General features: G+C 37.1%; 2 protein-coding genes across 2 annotated transcripts; one reads left to right on the plus strand and one right to left on the minus strand.

Annotated features, from left to right (window-relative positions):
* The first annotated feature begins 4,535 nt into the window (after positions 1–4,535).
* LOC122307084 (gamma aminobutyrate transaminase 1, mitochondrial-like) lies at positions 4,536–13,429 on the plus strand. The gene is made up of 20 exons (XM_043119706.1): positions 4,536–4,592; positions 4,708–4,818; positions 5,521–5,663; positions 6,188–6,272; positions 7,204–7,276; positions 8,697–8,794; positions 9,064–9,156; positions 9,536–9,609; positions 9,698–9,736; positions 9,831–9,919; positions 10,004–10,080; positions 10,181–10,255; positions 11,127–11,174; positions 11,264–11,347; positions 11,437–11,524; positions 11,602–11,680; positions 11,971–12,061; positions 12,155–12,233; positions 12,526–12,641; positions 13,213–13,429. Exons 1-20 carry the CDS (start codon positions 4,551–4,553, stop codon positions 13,285–13,287), a joined length of 1,659 nt encoding a protein of 552 aa, XP_042975640.1. The 5' UTR covers positions 4,536–4,550; the 3' UTR covers positions 13,288–13,429.
* A 1,381-nt stretch (positions 13,430–14,810) lies between these two features.
* On the minus strand, positions 14,811–15,592 carry LOC122306197 (wall-associated receptor kinase-like 6). The gene has a single exon (XM_043118636.1). It carries the CDS (start codon positions 15,351–15,353, stop codon positions 14,811–14,813), a length of 543 nt encoding a protein of 180 aa, XP_042974570.1. The 5' UTR covers positions 15,354–15,592.
* Positions 15,593–22,766: the final 7,174 nt, after the last annotated feature.

Genomic DNA, 22,766 nt, shown 5'->3' on the forward strand with positions numbered 1-22,766 from the left:
GTGTTCATTATTTTCATTATTAGTTTTCCATTTTCCCTGTTTACTCCATACTTTATTCCTCATTTTAATTAAAGATTCCACATTTAAGAGTGTTTTTTAATTAAATATTCCACATTTAAGAGTGTTTTAATATGAATTAAAAGTTTCTAAATTTACTGCGTAATTTTTAGATAGTAATGATTTATGCAAATAATTTTTGTTTTTGATTTTTGATCATGATGGCGCCCGACATAAGATTCATAGTTTGCCCCTGCCTTGTCATGTTTCCCACCATCCACGCATAAACCGGTCTGTTCGATTTCATTATTGTTTCCTGACAGATTACGGGTTGCATTTAATGTGCAACAAAGATTGAATTAGAGAAGTCCTCGATCGCTGGCTAACATCTTCTATGCACAAAATCTGAAAGTTCAGACGAAGTTCGAGCTTAGAATTAGCTTGCAAGAAGCATCGTGGAAGATCATGCAAATTTATTACCCAGTTTGATCCGTTAAGGCATCCCCAAACTCTATGTCATCTTCTTTTAGATATGGACTTTGTTAATGTAGGAGCGCACCCACTTTCTATACACAGAGAGATGCAGATACAGGACCTCAGCTCCAAGCATCAGTTGAGAAGGCAAAAAACAATCAGAAGTATGAAAGGTTTTCTTCTTTACAATTGCAAGGGATGCTAAGACCCGACCTACAGTTGCAGAACATGGCTAAGAATATTGCTAGTATGCTAGATACAATTATGGGTTGTGCAATTGCTGTGTAGTTATTTTAAAAAAGAGTAGGGCCTACCATTTAAAATTAATTTTTGAAAAAAGGATTAAGCTGTGCTTGCGCATTCTATGAGTGCAAATATAATTTCTTTTAATGTTATCTTAACTTGGGTGCAACATTTCAGCTACTGATGCAATGGGTAATTGAGCGAATCCACCAATTTTCGGACCTAAAGTATGTTGTATGTATGAGAACCGTTCTCATATAACCTCAAAATCAACCTTACTACCGGTGGAACATCTACCACCAATTTCTCTTGACCTTGGGGATAATAAATTCTCATTCTCTCACAGGAAACCCACACATAACTAGTGTCATTATCTCCACTTTCTCAGCCTTTAATTGTCCTTTCACTTCCTCAGCTTTTATTTTCATGGTCTTGCGTTTCAAATATGGTCCTATGGAGAGAAAAATGCTATTTATTATCTCCATACCACATTTCAATGTGTTGATGTGTAAAAAATCACACAACAGGCTAAAAGAGGAGAAAGAGTCATTCTTGACCTGTTATGACGATTCGAACTTTGATCGATGTGATCTGGAGACCCCAGCAGTGGTTTGATATGACAGTATGGTGTCAGTGTGTACATCCATAGTGGTGAAAGGAAAATAAGTATAGAGAAAGTAGAAAAAGATGAACACACAAATTTACGTGGTTCGGCATGTTACCTAAGTCCACAGAGCATTTAGGAGAGGGAAAATATATATAATATGCTTGTTTACAATATCTTATAACCTCTCATTTTTTACTATACAATAGAGATCTTAAATATATTTGCTGGAGAAAACCTTCTCGCTGGAGCTCCCTCTTGAGAAGTTGAAGAAGCTAGAGAGGTCTCCAAGTTGTCTAACCGCTTGCTTTTTATCTGACCCTCTCTTCGCGTGCATCTCGATAGTGGTGAAGAACTTACGCTTTGATTGTTTGACATTCTCATTTCTTTTTCATTTTTTTCTCTTCTCCTCCTATTTTTTCTTGCTTTTCCTCTGACATTCTCTCTCTTATTGTCCTCTCCTTGTCCCCCATTGATAGCTTTTCTCTTGTCTCCTAGTGGTGGCTTGGTAGACTGAGCCTCGTTTTGGTCCTAGATATTTTATCATCTTCAATGTAATTTATTATTTTTATTATTTGATTTAAATATACATATTTACACATCAATATGTATGTTTAAATAAAAAGATAAACATAACAAATCATATATTTGTGTGTGGTATAGGGATGATAAATACAATATTTCATGGAGAATAGCTTTTCTCATTGTACATCTTTTGCATTATTAGATCTTTTTCATGAATAATGCTATGAAATACCCATTTTGACAATTCAAATTTGATCGAATGGCATGAGAGATAGATGTAATCAACCTATGAGGGTGGTGGCTCGCCACCCATTGGAGGCGGTTCGATCCACCCTCATCAGCCATTCCAATGAGTTTTTCGTCCATTGAAGTGATTAACAACCCCATTTTTAATATTTGAAATTATTTTGTTTTAAAAGAGTGAATAGATTCATGTTTAGCTTTATTATAGCCTTGTTATTACAGGAATATGATTCTGATCTTTGGAAAAGAATAAAGACTTATCCATCTCCACGTGCCTGGGAATATTTTTCATTTTTGGTAAAGCAACCAATAACTTTACGAGAAATTATATTTACAGATATAGAGTTTGTAAGACTTGCATATTCGTTTTAAAAAAAGTAAATAAATTTAAGAAAAATAAAAATAATTATTTTTTGATAGTAAACCATGCAATTTTTTTAAAAGAAGTGCGCATGATTTGCATACTTTAAAACTAGAGTTTTGTTGCGTATAAGCAAAGTCACATACTAATCTGCATATCAATACTGATTCTTTCATATTCAAAATTTAAATTATCATTATTTTCAATAAAATCTATTTTTTGACCAATCATATTAGTACGTAATTATACTTGCAATTAAATTTTTTTCTTAAAATTATATCTATCATTAGTCTTTTTCTAAATTGAGGCTATTTTATGACTTGTATGTAAAAAAATAGACAATTATTATTGTAAGGAACATTAGGGCCCATCTCTCACCAATCTTGAGACATATCTTTCCAAAAGACAGGTAGGCACCTTTATAACAGAAACTACAATAAAGTTCTTTTGATGAATTTTGTGGAGAATGAGAATTGATAAATCTCATCAATCACTTCTACATCCTCACCATCACTAATAAATAAATAAATAAATAAATAAATAATTGACAGACTGTTTTTGAATCTCCTCAAAATTTTACCCATACTCTTTTTGGGAGTTTTTAATTTTTTCATGAATTTGGCGTTACACATTTTATCATGAGATTTTATTAACTATATCCCATTGACCTTATTAATTTGTGTTTGATTCCCATTATCTTGAATTATTTCTCTATTATGTTGAGATTTGATTTTCTTGTAACTTATAATTCTTCTATTTCTGTAATGGGAGTGCCTTCTCACTTTTGAGAATGCAATGTAAATAATGTATCTACAATGAGTGTGATATATAGAATGTGAAACAAATAGAGAATGATTTGTATATATTTTAAGGTGTGCAAATCAAGTAGATTTTCTTTAAAATATGGACAATTATGAGATTCACCTGAAAGAATCCCTATTTTAATAATGAACTCACTATTTTTCAAAAAATGTACACGAAACTTGCATACTTTAAGACTGAATAATATCACCAAAGTGATCATTTTTTATACAGCTAGATCTGGGATGGGCAAAAAACATATAACTTAAAATATAAATTGATTTTCTTAATTAAGTGCCTACAATATGTATAAATATATATATACATAGTTATATGTGAAGTGGTCATTGTATATTCATTAATTAGGAAATAGAATACCAATATATAATATGATAGTAAAATATATTATCTAATTAATAATTTAAATAAAGTATAATGTAATGTATGCACTTTATCAAATGTTGATGACGTAATAAAGTCAGTCATAATAATGGGATTATAAAATGCTTTAATCATAGCCTTTTTGTATCACTAAGTTATAGTTAATTAATCATTGCAATGGCTATCCTCAATTATTGACCATGCTCGCTTATGTCACACCTTTATCTACATTACCTTATTTTAAATCATGTCCAGCTTTCCAATAATGCCTTTGCGGTGAGGGATTTAATAAACATATTTTCCCCTTTCACCTCTCCAAAGATAACACATGCAACACTTAAATATGTTACAATAAATCTAAAAACGTGTCAAAAGAATCAAATCAAGATCTTCCAAAATTGAGTAGAATCTTTCTCTAAAATTTATTTCAACATTGGAGAAGAGATACGCGAAAGAATACTTGTGTAACCCATAACTGTATATAATATTATCTTTATATAAATAATATTCAAGAACTTTGATGTAGATTTAAATAAGAGTTCTTAAACTCATCATTCTTACATTAAACTTGTTATAAAAAATAAAATATGGTGTAAAGACGATAAATAAATTTTTTTTAAAATAATATTTTATTCCAATCGAGTTTTTATAGGTAACTGTATCAAATTTTTTAAGGATACACATGTAAATAATATATAGTAAATGATTCACGACAAAATAATAAATGTCGTGTGAAAAATTATGGAATTACATATAATTTACTAAAATTACGAGAATGGATTGGGAGGCTCAGGTACCTGAGTTTATTCCAATCCATTCACGTGAAATCCTTTGACTAAATCAAATCAACTTAGATTGATTTGATATGTACCGCCTAGCAAACCAAAGCATTTTGGCCACGAGATTTAAGCTCGGGTAGAAATGGTAGTTTTTGATATACACGAGCTGAAAATGGTCAATATGGTAAAGCCTTAATCTGGGATAGGTTCGTTCTGTCGATTACTGCCATAGTCTTGTCGTATTCAGGGGTTTCAATTATTAAATCTAGACTGAATCGAGAGGTAAATTGTCTTCTCAGTCTCGCACTCCCTCTGCAACAACAACATCTTCTCCTTTCTTGCATGTTTTGGTTCGTACAGCTGGAAAAATGGGCATCCACAACCTCTTTCGATCCACTCTCAGAGCCCAGGTATCAAATCTTTAACACCCATTCGTTCGCCATCAATATATATATATATATAATAGTATTTTCACATATTTCAAAAGTGCTTTGTGGATCAGTTCGTGCTGTTTGATCATTATATTTAATCATGCCTGGTTCTTATGATTCTGTTAGAAATTGTTATAATTTTTCTTGCTTCGATCACTTTGTTGGAAGTTTAACCAAGGTTGAAAATTTTTTGGAAGAGATAACTAGTCAGTCAGCCAACTCCGTCCAAATGACTTTTCTTGGCAATTATGCCATTTTCCCGGCCTTATGGTTGATTTTTATTTCTTGCTTTGGTATATTCTCTTATCCCAAAAATTTAAGTTGATGAGAAGAGGTTGACACTGTATACCCATGTCGGTATATTATATGTTGAATCCGTTTGATTGCTGAGAATTATGTTTGTATAGCTCTTTTAATGGGTAAGTAGGGCTCATCTCACCTGGAAGGTACTGCACCCATGACTTTACGTGTTTATCCTTTGTATATGGAAGAAGTAGATTTCATTTGGTCCAAAGACTATCGAAATTCTTTTCACTTTCTGCAATTTTTATTTTTTAATTTAAAATCGGGGCAAGTTGAGAACCTTATCAGATTCTAGTCAAATTAATTGTGAAAAATTTAATTGCTAGCCATCCATTCTCTATATTCACTCATAATATATGTTCTTTTTTTTATTTACAGCTTGGTTTGTATGTAAAACAATTTGCCGCCACCACAAGTTTGCAGGAGCGTCTGCTTCCACTTCCCATACTAGCCAGATTAAGCAGTACAGGGGCATCTTTGCAAAAGGAAGATAAAACAGCAGATTTGAAAAATGATGAAGGGTACCTGGCGTTTGTAATTTTGTAACTTGTGTTTCATTACTCTCTGTCCCTGTATATCTCTCTCTATCTCTCATGTGCAATTTTGTACATGGAACATTATATGTGCTTGTCCAATGTGTTTGTAGAGTATCTTAGGGGAATGAGATGAGATGAAAATTTTATGAATAGAAGTGAGATAGTTTGAATTAAGTATTTTTTGGGTTTTGAGAAAAGAGAGAGAAAAAGTTGAATAAAATATATTATAAAGTTAAAATATTGTTAGAGTATAATTTTTGTTTTGAGATTTGAGAAAGTTTTATTGTTTTTTGTTTGTAAGTTAGGGAAAGTTGTAATGATTAGTTTGAAAAAATTGTAATGATTAGTTTGAAAGTGTTTGTATTTGAGTGATGCTTGGGAAGGAAATGAGATGGATGAGATGGGATGGGATGTGAATTATTTCCAAACATCCCCTTATTGTTACATGTGCTTGCACGGTATTTCAATCTAATATATGGTTAGGTGCTAAGATATCTTAATTATCTCAGGTTTAAGGGGCACGAGATGCTTGCACCTTTCACGGCAGGGTGGCAGTCTTCTGATTTGAATCCTTTGGTAATAGAAAAGTCTGAGGTATTGCCAGTCCACGTTTAAGCATAATACTTAAGAGTAATACTATTCACCATCCCTTTTATCGTCATTCTCTCATGATCCTATATGCTATATAAAATTAATTTTAAAAAAATGATGTGGTATAAAATAGTTGGAGACTTTTTGTTAACTTGTGGGCTAATTATTTGTAGCCACATCAAGGGATGCTGAGAGGATGATAAATAGAATTTTTCTAATAATTACTGGATTATTAGTTGGGTCTACTTATTTCAATGGGATCAAATCCACAAATTAGTTACTTCTGACGAAATCAATGAGTTTAACTTCTTCCTTATTCTGATGCTCATGAACTATGGCCATTGATCTTTTCATGGTTGGAGTGCATTGGTCATCTCCATCTCTGTTATTGAATTGTTAGTTGCTCAGGTTAGAAAAATTGGAGGGGGAAAGCTCTGGAAGGATGGAAAGCGATCCTTTACTGTCATACATAGTCCAGTTGCCAATTGGTTAGGGAGAAACAATGGGGCTTTAAAGAGGAAAGAGAAGTCAATTTGAACGACCTCCACTGAGTTTTCTCTGAACTTAGCATAAAAGGGGAGGTTCATCCTTCCTGTATCTTGGGCTCTTTCTACATTGTATTGATTTTTTAAACTTAGGACCTAATTCAGCAATTGGTGAACCACTTTATTTTTCTTCGTTGTTTGGGGTGTTGGCTTTGTGTACTTCTTTTGTGCATGGACCTCACTCTCTTTTATATCTCTTCGCAATATTATTTTCATTCTTCTTGTCATGAGATATTATACCTAACCAGAGTCTGCAATCGATATATATATATGTGTGTGTGTGTAAATATATTGTCTGTGTGTGTGTGTGTAAATATATTGTCTGTGTGTGTGTGTGTGTATATATATGAGCAGTTTATCTATATGATTAACTTGATCGATGGTTTCAGGGCTGCTATGTTTATGACATAAATGGGAAAAAATATCTAGATTCTCTCGCTGGTCTGTGGTGCACAGCTTTAGGTACATACTTTGATGTATTTTTTTCTTTCTCCTCTCTCTCTCTGTCTGCTTGAACATGTCACTTGCATTTTATTTTTCAAAGATGATTCTATAATATTTCTATTCTGAATCCACATGAAAAGGTGATAAATGGGTTGTTCCAAGAATCTGTTTTAACACTGCTATTTTGGCATCTCATTTGTATATTACTATTAGACAAAGAACTTATGGAAACATTGCTAAACTGCTGAAGTGTTCATCTCTCTTCTAAATGAGTGAAAATGAAGTGTTGTGTCACAAAGTATTTTCAACAACGGCACTTACTGCAATATGGGAACATGGTAAGAATAGGGTTTATGTTAAGTGGTGAAATGCACTGGGAGTATTAAGTTGAACATAATTATTTTTGGAAAGCTATAGACTAGCCAATGCTCAATGGTATAGAATGTAATTGTGTTGAAAAGATAAAAATACAAAAAGAAAAAAAAAAAGAAAAAAAGAAAGGAAGACAGATGAAATGACTAGTGAGAATGTTAACTGGACGAGCCATCATGTCAAGAAAGATGAGACGGGACAAAGTGGTATGTTCATGGGTAGGAGTAGCTCCTATTGAGGAAAATATGAGGGATAGTTGCTTGAAATGGTTCGTCTATGTATGATGGTGATTGGATTAGTTTACGAGTGAAAAATGGTTATTTAATTCAAACTGATGGAGTCAAAAGTGGAAGATATGAGGCCTAAAATAATAGTGGCAGCAGTGAAGCATGTGTTACAAAGGGAGGAAACGGGCTATAATTTTGGACAGGAAAAAATGTGGCCATCTTAATTAGTTGACAAGGATTTATAGACTAGACTTTAATTGAATGTGATGAAGGTTGACTAAAGAATAAAACAGTATCACTAGGCACTTCAAGTATACTAAATCTGTTTGTTTCTTACCGCACTGGGCAACTATACTGGTTTGTATTATAATGAGCTTGTTCTAGTTTCTTACAACTCATATCTCAATATTATTAACCTCAATAGAGTTGGGGAAGGGGGGAAGAGATGGTTATCCCTAAGCATATATATTTGGAAGTAATTTTGGTATACAATGAGGTAAATTGATGAAACATTGGACTGATATTAATTTTTAAATTGCTTAACCAGATTAGGCTGTACATACATTATTGTATAAGTTGGAGAAATTAAGTGATAGTTCTTGTGGCCCATTTTGCTGCTACTTTATGATGTCCTCCTCTACTCCATCTCAAAAAGGAAAAATTCCTTGGTCTTTCACTGTAAGTTCGGTAATTGTCAGGAAGGTATCTTGAAACATATCCCATGCCCGTGACCCTCTTGATTCTTATGCCAAGGCATTCACTCTTCTCACTGGTATACCTTAATTCCATCTAAGTACTTTACAAGAAGTACTTTGATTTGCAATGTTGAATATTTGCAGGGGGAAGTGAACCTCGACTTGTTGCTGCTGCAACTGAACAGTTGAATAAGTTGCCATTCTACCATTCCTTTTGGAACCGTACTACAAAACCTTCCTTGGTATTTTTCTATTCTCTTAAATTTCTAGTTTTACTGATATATCATAGATTTCATTTTCATTTATTCTGTTTCTCCGTGTGCTTTATATAAATATATATATATATATATACATATATATGCTATTCTACTTTGTTTTCTATCATTTAGAAAAATATTGCTTCACTTCCAAGTTTCTGCTTACAAATTAACCATTACTGCTGCATGCTTTATAATAAGTGAGGCACTTTTATTTTCTTGCTATGATGCTCCATTATTCTTCCATTTTACAGGATCTGGCAAGGGAACTTTTAGAAACTTTTACGGCAACAAAAATGGCAAAAGCCTTCTTTGTAAACAGTGGATCAGAAGCCAATGATACTCAGGTTTACTTTGTTAAGGAAGCATCTGACATGGAGTTGTGGGGAGAGTAATTAAATAAATCAATCATATCTCAATTTCTAATATTCTCAAAGTCTGTAATAACAAAGATATAGATGTCACTCTCTAGCAAGATATCATTCATGCATGTTGTCTATAATTATCAAGACAAATTTATCAGTAAATGTAAAATACAATAAAAGAAACTGATAGATATATTAACATGTGGATATTGGACAAATGTTGCTAACCACACCAACCCCCCCCCCCCCCCCCCCCCCCCCCCCCCCCCCCCCCCCCAAAAAAAAAAAAAAAGAAAAAAAAAGCGCTGTGTCTAAATTCAAGAAATAATGCCTCTGTAACAACTTGAATTTTTTCTTGTAGGTGAAGCTGGTTTGGTATTACAATAATGCACTTGGAAGACCAAATAAAAAGAAATTTATAGCTCGAGAGAAGTCGTATGTAGAGCACTCAATTGATGTGTTGTTCTTTATATTCTCTTGACATTGTGCCCCAAGTAGCTTACGCTTCTATGAATTCTGACAGGTATCATGGTTCAACTTTGATATCAGCTAGTCTTTCTGGGTAGGCTTACATACAGAAATATTTTTTCAGTTTTAGACATTTTTGTACTCGTGCACATTCTTATATTCCTTTTACTGGAGGATTTTTTTCACAGCCTTCCTGCTTTGCACCAAAAATTTGATCTGCCAGCTCCATTTGTATTGCATACTGATTGCCCTCATTACTGGCGCTTTCATCTTCCAGGTTATCACCACATCTGATGCCTAAGATTTTTTTGTTATCATTTTTGGATATCATTTAAATTAGGAATATGAATGCATATTCCAGGAGAAACAGAGGAGGACTTCTCAACCAGATTAGCCAATAATTTGGAGAATCTTATCCTCAAAGAAGGACCAGAGACGGTAACTAACTTATTTAAAATCATTAAACTTTTTGAGGAAATGATTCTACCAGTGTAATGATTGTCTTTTGTTGCTGAATTTATATGGTTGCTCATTTCAGATTGCTGCTTTCATTGCTGAACCTGTCATGGGGGCAGGAGGCGTTATACCTCCTCCTGCAACATATTTTGACAAGGTAAATGGTTTGTATCTTAAAATGCACCTCATTCTCAGAGTCTCTACCTTTCAAGGGGCATCTAAATAAATGCTTGAATGGCACATATTAAGATCAACACATTTTCAAGGAAATCCTTCCAGTATACAATGACCATACAGATGGTTTCTAAACATACTTAGGAAATCCAACATTCCATTCAACCTTAGTTATTGGACATGAGCCAGCCCGGGGTTTGAATTGACATGAAGTAAACTCAACTGACTCACTGAGTTTCTTCAATTTTACCAACCAGTTTCCATGAATTGAGTCGAGTAAAATTGTATAATATTGAGCCTCGATAAGTCATTCTGTTCCATCTCCTTACTAGCAGCCAAGAGGGACACTGGGATCGTAAGAAAATCATTTTACACTATAATCCTTTCTGTTTCAAGATTAATTCAGCAGAATTAACCTCACGTTTGACCTAATTGCCAGTAACATGGTCACACAAATGGGAACATGTATCATGCAGGTAAAGATGCAATTTTTGCCACGTGGTGCCAGTTATGGTCGGCAAAGAAAACTGATTTTGTCAAAATCTTGTATTGGCCAACCTATACCTAGTTATTACTTTTGTCATGAAAGAAGTCCTTGATTTCTAGAAGTACATTATACACAGAAGAACACCCACTTCGTTTCTACTTTCAATACTTAAAAATGACTAATTAAGTTAAGATATTTATTCTGTTATTATTTTTCTTAAATTATTATTCCTTAGTGATGGTACCTGCCACCTCTCATTTTTGATTATGTGTTATTATGCTTTGAATACCAAAAAGACCTCTCTTTCCCCTCATGAAATTGTTGGAGAAGAGACATTAGACAATAAAATGCTTCATATTTGATGCAGATTCAAGCTGTTGTAAAGAAATATGACATTCTTTTTATTGCGGATGAGGTACTTACTCTCTGTTTCTAATATTACGTGTGCAAATCTTAATTTGTATCAGAGTATTATACTGATTTGTTCATATATGTTTATCTTAGGTGATTTGTGCATTTGGAAGGCTGGGCACAATGTTTGGGTGTGACAAGTACAACATAAAACCAGACCTTGTGTCCCTTGCAAAGGTAAAGTTGGGATATAATTAAACTCAGAGACAAATCCTCAAATCCTGGCACAAAGCACAATTTTCATTATTATGTATTGAATTTTCCAGGCCCTTTCTTCTGCATATATGCCTATTGGAGCTGTACTTGTGAGCCCCAAAGTATCAGAAGTCATACATTCTCAAAGCAACAAACTCGGTATATTGGACACTCCTGAGCAAGTCTCTCAAATTGATGATTATTTAGTATATGACCGTATTTACCTTTTCTTTCAGGTACTTTTTCTCATGGATTTACTTATTCTGGACACCCAGTATCCTGTGTCGTTGCAATTGAAGCACTGAAGATCTACAAGTGTGTTCTTTTCTTCTCAACCAATTTTACCTATTCAAATATTTACTTCATAGTTCAGTTTACGTATATTGCATTGGAAGACCCTCAAAGATGGACTGAATAGGACCTGATGGAGTTGTATCTTGTCATACAATTTCTTTAATTGTCCCCCAAATGGTGGGTCTTGGCTTGTATATGCATATATGCAACGGCATATACCTAAATATCTATACTTGTATATTCCACATGATTAACAGGAGGATTATATATTAAGATTGTCCTTGAGTGAAAGCTATCTATCTTCTTTACAGAGAAAGAAAAATTGCCGATCAAGTAAAGAGCATTTCCCCGATGTTCCAAGATGGTGTAAAAGCATTCTCGGACAGTCCCATAATTGGGGAGGTACCAATTGTCTCTAAAGTTTTTAATTTTTTAGTTAATGTGAAAACTTATGTTATGAGAGATTTAATTTGTATTACTCATCTGAATATGCAGATTCGGGGAACTGGATTGATTCTTGGAACAGAGTTTGTAGATAATAAGTCCCCTAGTGACCCATTCCCTCCTGAATGGGGTAAGTTCCATCTTAATTTTCTGTCTAAAGTTTACTACATGAATATATTTATTTACTGAGGGGATAAATTGGTTAGATTAAGGCTGCATAATTACCTATAATTTCTTTCTTCAACTAAGCCAGAACTTCTTGTAGATCTGCTTAAAGATTGTCCTGTTGTGATTACTCATTTATGATGGTCCTCACGAAATGATTGAATTTAATATTTGGTTGAGATAGACAAGCATGCTTAGGTTTTTCTTCATAATCTTTTCTCTCTCAATCTTATACTTCTTGATGATATGTATTGCAGGGATAGGCTCTTATTTTGGAGCACAATGTGAGAAGCATGGAATGTTAGTACGTGTATCAGGAGATAACATAATGATGTCTCCTCCATTTATTATCTCCCCCAAAGAAATTGACGAGGTAGCTTGGAGAACTAATTCTCATCTTCTTAGAAGATCAATAAGAAATAAGGAAAGTCTTATGCATCTGCTTCACAATTTGATTTTGCCAGAGAAAAAAGTTTTCTAGTGGATTATTTAGGGAGATATTGGAAGGAAGAATAGTCTCGTGGGAATTAGAATTTAATTTACATTTGCAATTATATTACTTGCGAGTAATTTCTTGGAATCTGATATTGCTATAGTTCTCTAACAAAACTATTTTTTTTCCTTTCTCCTTGTCTGTATTTGCTGTTGATGATTATACATTTGCATTGTAGACATGTATAGCCTGTTTTCATAAGAGAAACGTATTGAGATTTGTGACTAAGAAAAATTGCCACTAATGAAAAAGTGGTTACAGAATAGAAGAATCGAGCCTGTTTTGGATTATATGACTGACATACTATTGCAACTTATTCTTCCTAAATCTGTGTCCAGTGCATCATTACATTGGTGTGAAATGGTAATTCTAATGATTTTCCAATATGATTGGAAGTTTTTGGGTCTCATGAAAAAAAAATTCTGAAGTTTTGAATTGCTATCATTTTCAGCTAATAAGCATTTATGGAAAAGCGTTGAGGGCTACTGAAGAGAGGGTGAAGGAACTCAAGTCTCAGCAGAAATAGTTTGATGTTGATAATGCCGAAAAATCACCTTGCTTCATGTAAAGCAACATCAATTATCTTAGTGACTTGTGAGACAAATGGCATTTTTTTTTTTTTTGATATCGAGACAGATGGTATTAAATAAAGCATCTATGTTATAACCTGTGAGATTTTATCTTTTAGCTTTATTTCTCTGCATCTTTTCCTAATCCGGTTCTTCAAATTTAGATTTAACTGACTCAATAGGTAACTAGAAAGACCATGCCCATGGCATGTGGTGCTGTGTGCGCTGCAGTCTGTGCAGATGGTAACCATAACATGGAGAGAGTGGCTAAGAACTGTTAGTTGCTTCACTCCTCTCGTCAAAGATTTTTGATGATTTTTGTGGATTTGATTTGTTCCAGATATCCTTTCACAAGGGGTTTAGATGGGCAAACAAGCTTGGTCTCTGGTGGGTTTAAAGCACCCTTGTCATTCTCGAGAAGTGAGTTCCATTGGGTGGAGGTCAGTCTCCAAGGAAATATATAGGCCACACATCTAATGCACAACACCAAATTAAGCAAAAGACCTTGTAATAGTAGATAAATATTTAAGCGATCAAAGGTCACCTGAGACTGATGGGTCTTCTTTATAAACCAAGATGTTACGTAGTTTATTTTTTTAGTTGTTCATGAAGCTTGAAGCTTTCTTTGAACATGAAGAAAATGGTCTAAATTTGTTAAGCCTATTACGCCAAGGGTTTTGTTGTTTTTATCGGCTTGAGAAAGGCAAGATTTAAAAGGTGAAAAAGTCAAAGGTGGCTATTAAATATCAAAATAAAGAAGAGCTAATTTCTTCTTTTGCTATTAACTCTAAACTGCGGTATAAATCCAGGGGGTAATATAATATGGAGGATATGTTTTAGTTCTTTGATCTTCTTTTTTTTTCCCCTCAGTAGAGATCAGATCCTAGTGCAGCTCGAGGAACCATTTTATTCGTATATAAAAATAGATGCTTAAGAAATCGAAAAGAAAAGTGGACGTTTATGCTTTATACTACCATATATAAGATTATCTTTGTGAAACAATGAAAAGTGCAAATTATGGAACTTACAAGATGAAATTGAACAAACAATACAACACAAATCAAGGTGTAACATTACTTGATGATTAAGAAGATAATATTAATGGCTGTGAATCTAAAGATGAGGTTATGAGCATACTATCCATACCTGATGTTGTTGATATTGAAACAACATCATATTGCTTGGATATTTTAGTTCTGACATCTTTAATCTCTCTATATTTCTCTTGAAGGTTAGAAACTTTTGGCGACATTTGGTTGGCCTCCAATTCCATTGCAACTTCTCTCATTGAAGGTAGTTCCTTTCTGTTCAAGTTCAAGCATCTTTTAGCAAGGTTTGCAACCGCAATGATTTTTTATTTTTCAACTTCCTCCAGAACTCGATTATCAAGGATGTCAAATAAATTATTCCCTTCCATTGAACTCACGAAAAATGCAGCTAAACTTTTGGTATCTCTAGTTCTTGATGATGAGATAGCTTTTTATCTGGTCAAGAGTTCAGCAAGAATTACACAAAAACTATAAACGTCACTCTTATCTCTAAACTGGCTTGACCAAAAATACTCATGGTCTACATATCCAAAAGTTCCATGTACTAATGTGCTTAGATGAGTTTGATTGATAGCAACAGATTTTGAAATTTCGAAATCTGCTACTTTTGCTTTATACTTCTCATCTAAGAGGATGTTTGTAGACTTAATGTTGCGATGGTAAATGGGTGAAGAAGCTGCTGAATGCATGTAGAAAACAGCCCCTGCAACTTCTATAGCAATTCGTAAACGCATATTCCATGTTGGTGGAAACTCCTCATTTTGGCCATTGAGATATTGGGCAAGAGTTTCGTCAGGAATGAATTCATAAACTAAAAGCGGAACTTCTGTCTCCAAACAATAGCCAAGCAGATTAACCACATTCTCGTGATTAATTTGTGAAAGAATCTCGACTTCATTTACGAATTCTTGAAGTTTCTCTTCATCTATTACGTTAGACTTTTTTATTGCAACAATTCTTCCATCAGCCAACATACCTTTGTAAACGGTGCCTTGTCCACCATGTCCAATTATTCTATCTGCACTAAAACGATTAGTCGCCCTCTCCAATTCCTTTCAATTAAACAATTTGGTGTTCTCAACATTGACTTTTTTCATGTTTGTAAATAGTTGTTGTTGTAGCAGTAGTCCACCATTTCGTTTGAAGAACTTCTCCTTGCGTTTAATCCTCATCATTTTCTTTATGACTTTGTATGACCGCCATCCATCGGAAATCAGAAATAATACACCAAGGCTTGTGCTAACACCTATTTGACTCAATGAAATTGAAAGATTACTCATTGCAGTAGTACTAATGGTAAAATAATAAAATGACTGATTAGGAGCATTGAGTACTAGATGGACATGATTTCTATGAATGCTAGAATATTGCCAATGAACTATGTTGTGCCAAAAGCAAGTTCACATAAAATTGAACTAGAAGTACTCCAAAAGATGAATGATAATTAAACTGAAAAAAAAAAAATGTAGATTTCGGATTGGAGAACTCTATATATTAATCTCAAGACCGATTATACTTGAGACAACTCTTCGGACAATCAGCACTAGCAAATTAATTTTCTTAATTTAGTAGGTGATTGCACTTTGGAGACAATAAGAACTCTGTGGTATATGTTTTTTTTTTTACTCAACCTGTGTTATAAGTTCTCAAATGTTGGAATATGAGTTTTTATGACTCTAGAATTCACTGGGATAATATATATTATATGAAATACATATGTGTGTGCAAGCTCATTTTTATGATAAGGAAAAAAGTCCGAAACAGTACAACATATGAAAATGATCATGTTTACGGTCTTGGAGTCATGTACGTACTTACAAGGCTCACATGTTCCCTTTTAAAAAGGTGGAAAAATCATCGGACCTACACGAAAAACTTATATCATGTAACCATAAAATGAAGTATGAGTAGTTTGCGCACCATAAAATTAATGTATCTAATATTACTCAACAGCAAATATCATGTAATCTCTATATATTGATTAAAAGCTAATATAAACAACCTAAATTCTATGAGTTCTTTAAAAATGTGGTATACGTATTTCTTAAAAAAGTGCAAAGAACGAAGCAAAATAACAATATGAGAACGGTTTACAAGTCGTTTTTGGCTGATCGATTTTCCAAAAGAGGAATAAAAGATTAGGACCGAGCTGTATTTACTGTATTATGCATACTGCACTATGCATATAACTTTAATATATAAACTGCATAGATATTGACTACCTTATATATATAATTAATATATTAATTAATCCTTAAATTTCCAGTTGCCCCAAACATAAAAGTCCAAGAAACAAAACAAAACAAAATGGGGTATTAATTGTGTGCTTGGAGCACGAAAATGAAGTTGAATTTGACAAATTGTACGTGATTAACCGATAACTATTCTTTGGATCAAGACAATGCATGGGACAACTGATTATTAATTAGCATGAAAATTATCAGAGAATTTACAAAAAACATAAGGGAAAGGTCTTGTACATGCAATTAATACGTATAATGAGAAGGAAGATATACCTATGATTATGAAAAGCGTTGTGTTCTTAGCAGTGACACAACGGTAAGAACCTTTAGTATTTTCACAGCGTGTATCAAGTGTTGAGGTTGGGATTTGCACATTCATTAATATCTGCCAATATTGTAATGGAATTTGTTAATGTGTGTGTTGAGGACGTGTCTCACTTCCAATCTTCCACTACTCGACCTACCTTCTTTGATGAAACTTGAGGGGGGCTCTTCCTGCGAACACTCCGATACTAAAGTTAGTTAAGTGGTTATCCTCCTGAAATCTCAAAGATTACCTGTATATATAGGCTCGTTTGCTATACATATCTCGTCCAAGTTTATCGGAACAGATCAAGGCTTAGGATTTTGAATAATCCTATCACTTCTCGCTGTTTTGATCCTTCCGTTAAAGGTGACGCCATGTATATCTCTTTTCGAATTCCTCTTGACTACCCTTCTATGATGGGCCCATACTCTGGACTTCTTGGTTTTTATTGTGCTATGGGCCTTTTTGTACGTTTCAGGAACCTTTGGTTGGGATAGTCCCTCCAGTTATCCTACCAATTCTATTTGCCTTCTGGTAGATGGAATTTGTTTTTGATCAATCTTGTCGCTGTGAAAGTGCTGGGTGTGATCGCATGGGCCTGGGTGCTTGGAAAATATGTAGATATGGTCATGGGCCCAAACGACCCACGGCCTTTCGGTGTCTTCTGGCCCATTATGCCTTCTTGCCGCTTTATATTATTTCCTTCTCCCCATAAAGATTTTGTTATAAAGAATCGTAGATTTGATATCATTTCTCGCCATTGTGTCAGAGAAGATTGACAGTTTTCTTGTGCCGGTTAGCCTTCTTGCAGAGTCACCTTTTTTGTCTGTTTGGTGCTTCGCATTCCACTAACCTTCAAAACTTTATTTTTCGGTTGCCTTTCATTCCTTCCTCTGTTACGCTCTCTGCCATTCCATTCCTATCTTTGCTCTTCGCTTATCTTGTTCTTTCTTGCTACCCTTTCCCCACCGATTTCAATGGCCCCCTACCGCGAAGGTGAGGTTTCTGAAAGCCCTTTTGAGATTCCTGAGGGCACAGTCTTTGCTGGACACTGATGGCGTTTAGGCATCCGAGAGAAAAATTTTTCCAAGATTCGTGAAGACTTTCGTATTCCTGAAACCGTTATTTTAAGCGTTCTTGAAACTGAAATTTGTGATGATGAGGGCTTTGCTACTAAAGTAGCTATTTCTGTTTCTTTTATCCTCAACCTTGCTCTCACTGAATTGCACCCTTTGCATTGAGGGCGTACCTCTGCATCTGCATTGTATTTTGTATGGTTTTGGAACCTCTTGGGGACCCTTATCCTGATCTGACTGCTTCAAAATTTTTGGCGTTCTATAGCTTGAGGGAAGCTTCCAAAGGCAACATTCTCAACTTCCGTAAGAAGGACGATGGGCAAACATTGGCCCGGTTTGAGACCCGCCATTCCAATGCCAAGGCGTGGACCTTCAAGTTCTTTTACATCTTCGGCCAGGGTTGGGAATACCCTGGCACAGAAGAATTCTTCCATGACTTTCCAGTCAAATCGATCTTGCGCCCTATTCCTGATGAAAAGAAACTATGGCTTAAAATGGTGCCTCTGTCGCATCGTGAATTGGCTCGAATCAAGACAGTTCATTCTTTGGCCAAAGCTAATCTAGAGGCACTTTGGACTGATAGCTTGCTGACCTCCGCCCATATTGATCGGTTCTTGAAGTCTCCCAATCGGTCTTATGTTCAAGGGTGTGACTTCATGATTTTTGCCACCATTCCTTCTCCCCTGGTGAAGCCCATTGAGAAGACCACGAGGTCTGAACCCTCCAAAAGGAAAATACGTTCGGAAGAGGGGGAGAAGGAGGAGGCTGCCGAAAAGAGAGAAAAAAGAAGCAAGAAGAAGGACGATGGAGATAAGGAGGTGGCCGCCGAGAAGAGGGAGAAGAAGAGTAAGAAAAAGAATGAGGCACGCGGCCGCCAAGAAAGCTCGCACTGGAGATTCTTCCCCGCCTTCTTCTCTTCAACAGGAGGCCCTGGCGCCCTCAGGAGGTGTCTAGGCCCCGGTGTTGCAAAAGGGCACCCCTTCCCAGGCGACTACGAAGCTGACCGCCATTGAGCCCCTGTCGCCCCAATCGGAGGTCCTTGCCGTAACTGTAGGGGAAAGCCACAGCCAGGGTTCTACCCATCGTCGCCACGTTCTCGCAGCCTAAGAGATGTGGAGAGTCTAGCCGACCTAGCCCTTTTTGGCCTGGCCGCCTCCCCCTAGGTTGTGCTTGGGACACAAGAGCCTGCCCCTGTGTTTGAGTTTCCTGTGCTGGCAGGGAGGGTGAGTCAGTTCGAGTTGGGCGCAAGAGTGGTTGCGGCCCCTAATCTTGACTCAATCACTGCGGTGGGAGCTTGCTCGCCCCCTTCTTCTACCGCTGCCCCTGCTAAGGTGGCCACTGTTTTGCCCACAGGTGGCCATAGGGAAATGTTGGGTGCCATACCTGTGGATGGGGTGGAAGGTGCCACAAGGGATGTCCCTCCACGCCTGGCTGAAACAGGCGGCGAGATTGATTCAAGCCAAACTTCCCCCGAGAGCTTACCGGATACCATCTTTGGGGGAAAGACCCATTTGACAGTTGGTAGCAGGCCTGGACTCTTTTTTCCTCCTACCCATGCCTCCTCTTTTGGCGGGGACACTAACTCCTTCCTTGAGGAGGAGTGGGTGAATTTCCTAAAGGAAGACGCTCGTCTTTGTGAGGCTAAACTAGCTCAACCAGCACCTCCTCTGCCCCCATTGCGCCTGGTTGATTTGTCGGGGAAGACGATGGCTTCGCCTGTGAGGCCTGAGGGAGAGACCCGTCCAGCCCCCAGTGAGCTCGTGAGGGGGGAAGCTAGCAGTGGTGATTCTTCAACAGGAGTCAATTCCCAGGTCGAGGCCACTACCCAGATGGCTATCCGTTTCAAAAATTGGCTTTCTGAGGTATTATGCCTTTTGTCCCCTTTTACATATACTTCTTTAGTATCTTCACCTTTCTTCATGTTGGTTGCTTGTTTTTCTTTTTCATAGGGGATTAATGACTTGGCCGCCTGGATAGTTGCTGACCGTTTCCATCTCGAGGAGGAGGTTAAGGAGCGTCGCCAGTTGTGCTACATAGCCAAACGTGCCTCTGAGAGATGGCGGGCTGATAGAGTTGAATTGGCAGCTTTGGCCGAGGATAGGGAGGAGCTGAAGATCCTACTGGAGCAATACGAGGGTTACTCCCATTCTTTGCAAGGTGATCTTGAGATTCACGAGGCTGAACTTCTTGCACTGCATGAAGCAGTCTGCCTAGCAAATGAGGCCAAGGCCAAAGTTGACTTCGCTTAGTCAATTCTCCTTTCAGAGAGGGACTCAGCTAGGCGGCAACTTTCAGAGGCCCAGAAGAGCCTTAAGGCTGAGAGCTCTCGTCTGAACACCGAGCTTGCTGCCCGCGATAAAGCATTGTCCTCTCTTCGTAGTGACCTGTCCCGTTCTCAAGACAGCTACAGGTCCTTCGAGAATATTCTTCGGGAGGCAAACTTGGCCCTTGGAGCCAGCTAGCGGAGTCTATCTGAGAAGGAGGGGGAGCTGACTGCTGCTCAGGAGGAGGTCGCATGGCTTCTCGCCTAGTTGGCACATGTCCCTGCTACAAGGGACAATGCCTTTGCTTACGGGTATGGCTGTGGCATTTTGAGGCTAAGGGACCGTCTTTTGGTTGATCCTGCCACCAACCTTAGGATTCTCGACTGGGAATTGTTCTATCCTGAGGAAACTTCCCGCTGCATAGTTGATGAGTTTGGGCGAAAAGAGATGCCTGATGCTTTTGCCAACGTGCCCCGAGCCTTCCCGGCTAATGATACCACTTGATTAATTTCTCTTTTTGTGTATTTGACTGTGGATAATTTTTTTTTGGTACTTCTATATTTTGTATATTTGTAACAATGGACTTTGATTTGCTTTGTTGAATGTTTTGGCCACTGTGTTCTTTTAATTCTTGTTTTTTTCAAGATACCACAAGCTACTGAGGCTTGCCTTTGGTGTTTAGGGTCGGCATGGTCTGAGGAACTACGTGCTCTTTTTTCATGGCTATAAACTATCCTCAACTGCACCATTGCATGACACTTTGACCATGCTGCTGCTATTACTCACGCTTTGGTCGCACGGTCGTGTCTCATCAACCAGACTTGGGGTCCTGTCTCCTTAGAACTCAAGGATACAGAAGTACGACCTTACAAGCTGCTAAGGCTTGTCTTTGATGTTTAGGGTCGAGTGGTCCCTGATCTTTCTCGCCATTTTTTCATGGCACCACAAGTTCCTAAGGCTTGTCTTTGGTGTTTAGGGTTGAGTGGTCCTTGACCTTTCTCGCCCTTTTTTCATGGCACTACAAGTTGCTAAGGCTTGTATTTGGTCTGAGGACCTACGCGCTCTTTTTTCATAGCACCACAAGCTGCTAAGGCTCGCTTTTGGTATTTAGAATCTAGCGGTCCCTGACCTTTCTCGCCCTTTTTTCGTGGCACCACGAGTTGCTAAATCTTGTCTTTGGTGTTTAGGGTCTAGCGATCCCTGACGTTTCTCGCCTTTTTTTCATGGCACCACAAGCTGCTAAGGCTTGTCTTTGGTGTTTAGGGTCGGCGTGGTCTGAGGACCAACGCGCCCTTTTTTCATGGCACCACAAGTTGCTAAGGCTTGCCTTTGGTGTATAGGGTCGAGCAGTCCCTGACCTTTCTCACCTTTTTTTTCATGGCACCACAAGCTGCTAAGGCTTGTCTTTGGTGTTTAGGGTTGAGCGGTCCCTGACCTTTCTCGCCATTTTTTCATGGCACCACAAGCTGTTAAGGCTTGTCTTTGGTGTTTAGGTCGGCATGGTCTGAGGACCTATACGCCCTTTTTTCATGGCACCACAAGCTGCTAAAACTTGTCTATGGTGTTTAGGGTCGGCGTGGTCTGAGGACCTATGCGCCATTTTTTCATGGCATCACAAGCTGCTAAGGCTTGTCTTTGGTGTTTAGGGTCGAGCGATCCCTGACCTTTCTCGCCCTTTTTTCATGGCACCAGAAGCTGCTAAGGCTTGTCTTTAGTGTTTAGGGTCAAGCGGTCCCTGACCTTTCTAGCCCCCTTTTTTTATATGGCGTTTATATTCACCCCTGGGAACTTTTTTCTCTACGCAGAATTCTTAATGATCAAAACGTAATATATTCATAAATAGTGATGTCGCAAACATTGAATAAAAATAAAGAGAAGGAATGTTTAAACCAATAAATACTAAAAATCATTGATAAAATTTCTTCAAGTGCTTTGCGTTCCATGGTTGCAGTAGTTCCTTGCCCTCGCTGTCTTTTAATCGGTACGATCCGGGCTGGTTATTGGCTATTACTAGATAAGGACCTTCCTATTGGGGTCCCATTTTTCCTTTGCCTTGGGTAGTCACCTCGCTTTTTTTTTAAAACCAGGTCACCTACTTTAAAGGTCTTGGGTCTTACACTTTTGTTGAAGTACTGCGCATCTTTCCTTTTTTCTTGCAGCATCCGAGTCTCGGCTATCTCTCTTTCTTCTTTGAGTAAGTCGAGGTATTCTTCTATCTTTTTGTCATTTCGGGCACCCGAGAAATGGCTCGTTCTGTAGGTTGGCAGCCCTACTTCCACTGCTGTAATCGCCTCGCATCTGTACACCAGCGTAAACAGGGATTCCCCTGTTAGAGTTTTTGCTGTAGTTTTGTACGCCTAGAGTACCCCTGGCAGCTCCTTCGCCTAGTCTCCTTTATTCTTTGTGACATTTTTTTTTTTAGGATTGAGAGTAACATCTTATTTGTCGCCTCAGCTTGACCATTTGCTTGGGGGTGGCCTGGAGAGGAGTACTTTGC

This window comes from Carya illinoinensis, chromosome 4, assembly GCF_018687715.1.
Source record: "Carya illinoinensis cultivar Pawnee chromosome 4, C.illinoinensisPawnee_v1, whole genome shotgun sequence".
NCBI classification, from domain to species: Eukaryota; Viridiplantae; Streptophyta; class Magnoliopsida; order Fagales; family Juglandaceae; genus Carya; species Carya illinoinensis.

Coding starts and splice junctions, on each gene's coding strand:
- LOC122307084 (XM_043119706.1), top strand. CDS start 4,551: ATGGTAGTTTTTGATATACACGAGCTGAAAATGGTCAATATG. Junction 6,273..7,203: donor TGGTAATAGAAAAGTCTGAG/GTATTGCCAGTC, acceptor CGATGGTTTCAG/GGCTGCTATGTTTATGACAT. Junction 12,234..12,525: donor CCCATTCCCTCCTGAATGGG/GTAAGTTCCATC, acceptor TATGTATTGCAG/GGATAGGCTCTTATTTTGGA.
- LOC122306197 (XM_043118636.1), bottom strand. CDS start 15,353: ATGTTGGCTGATGGAAGAATTGTTGCAATAAAAAAGTCTAACGTAATA.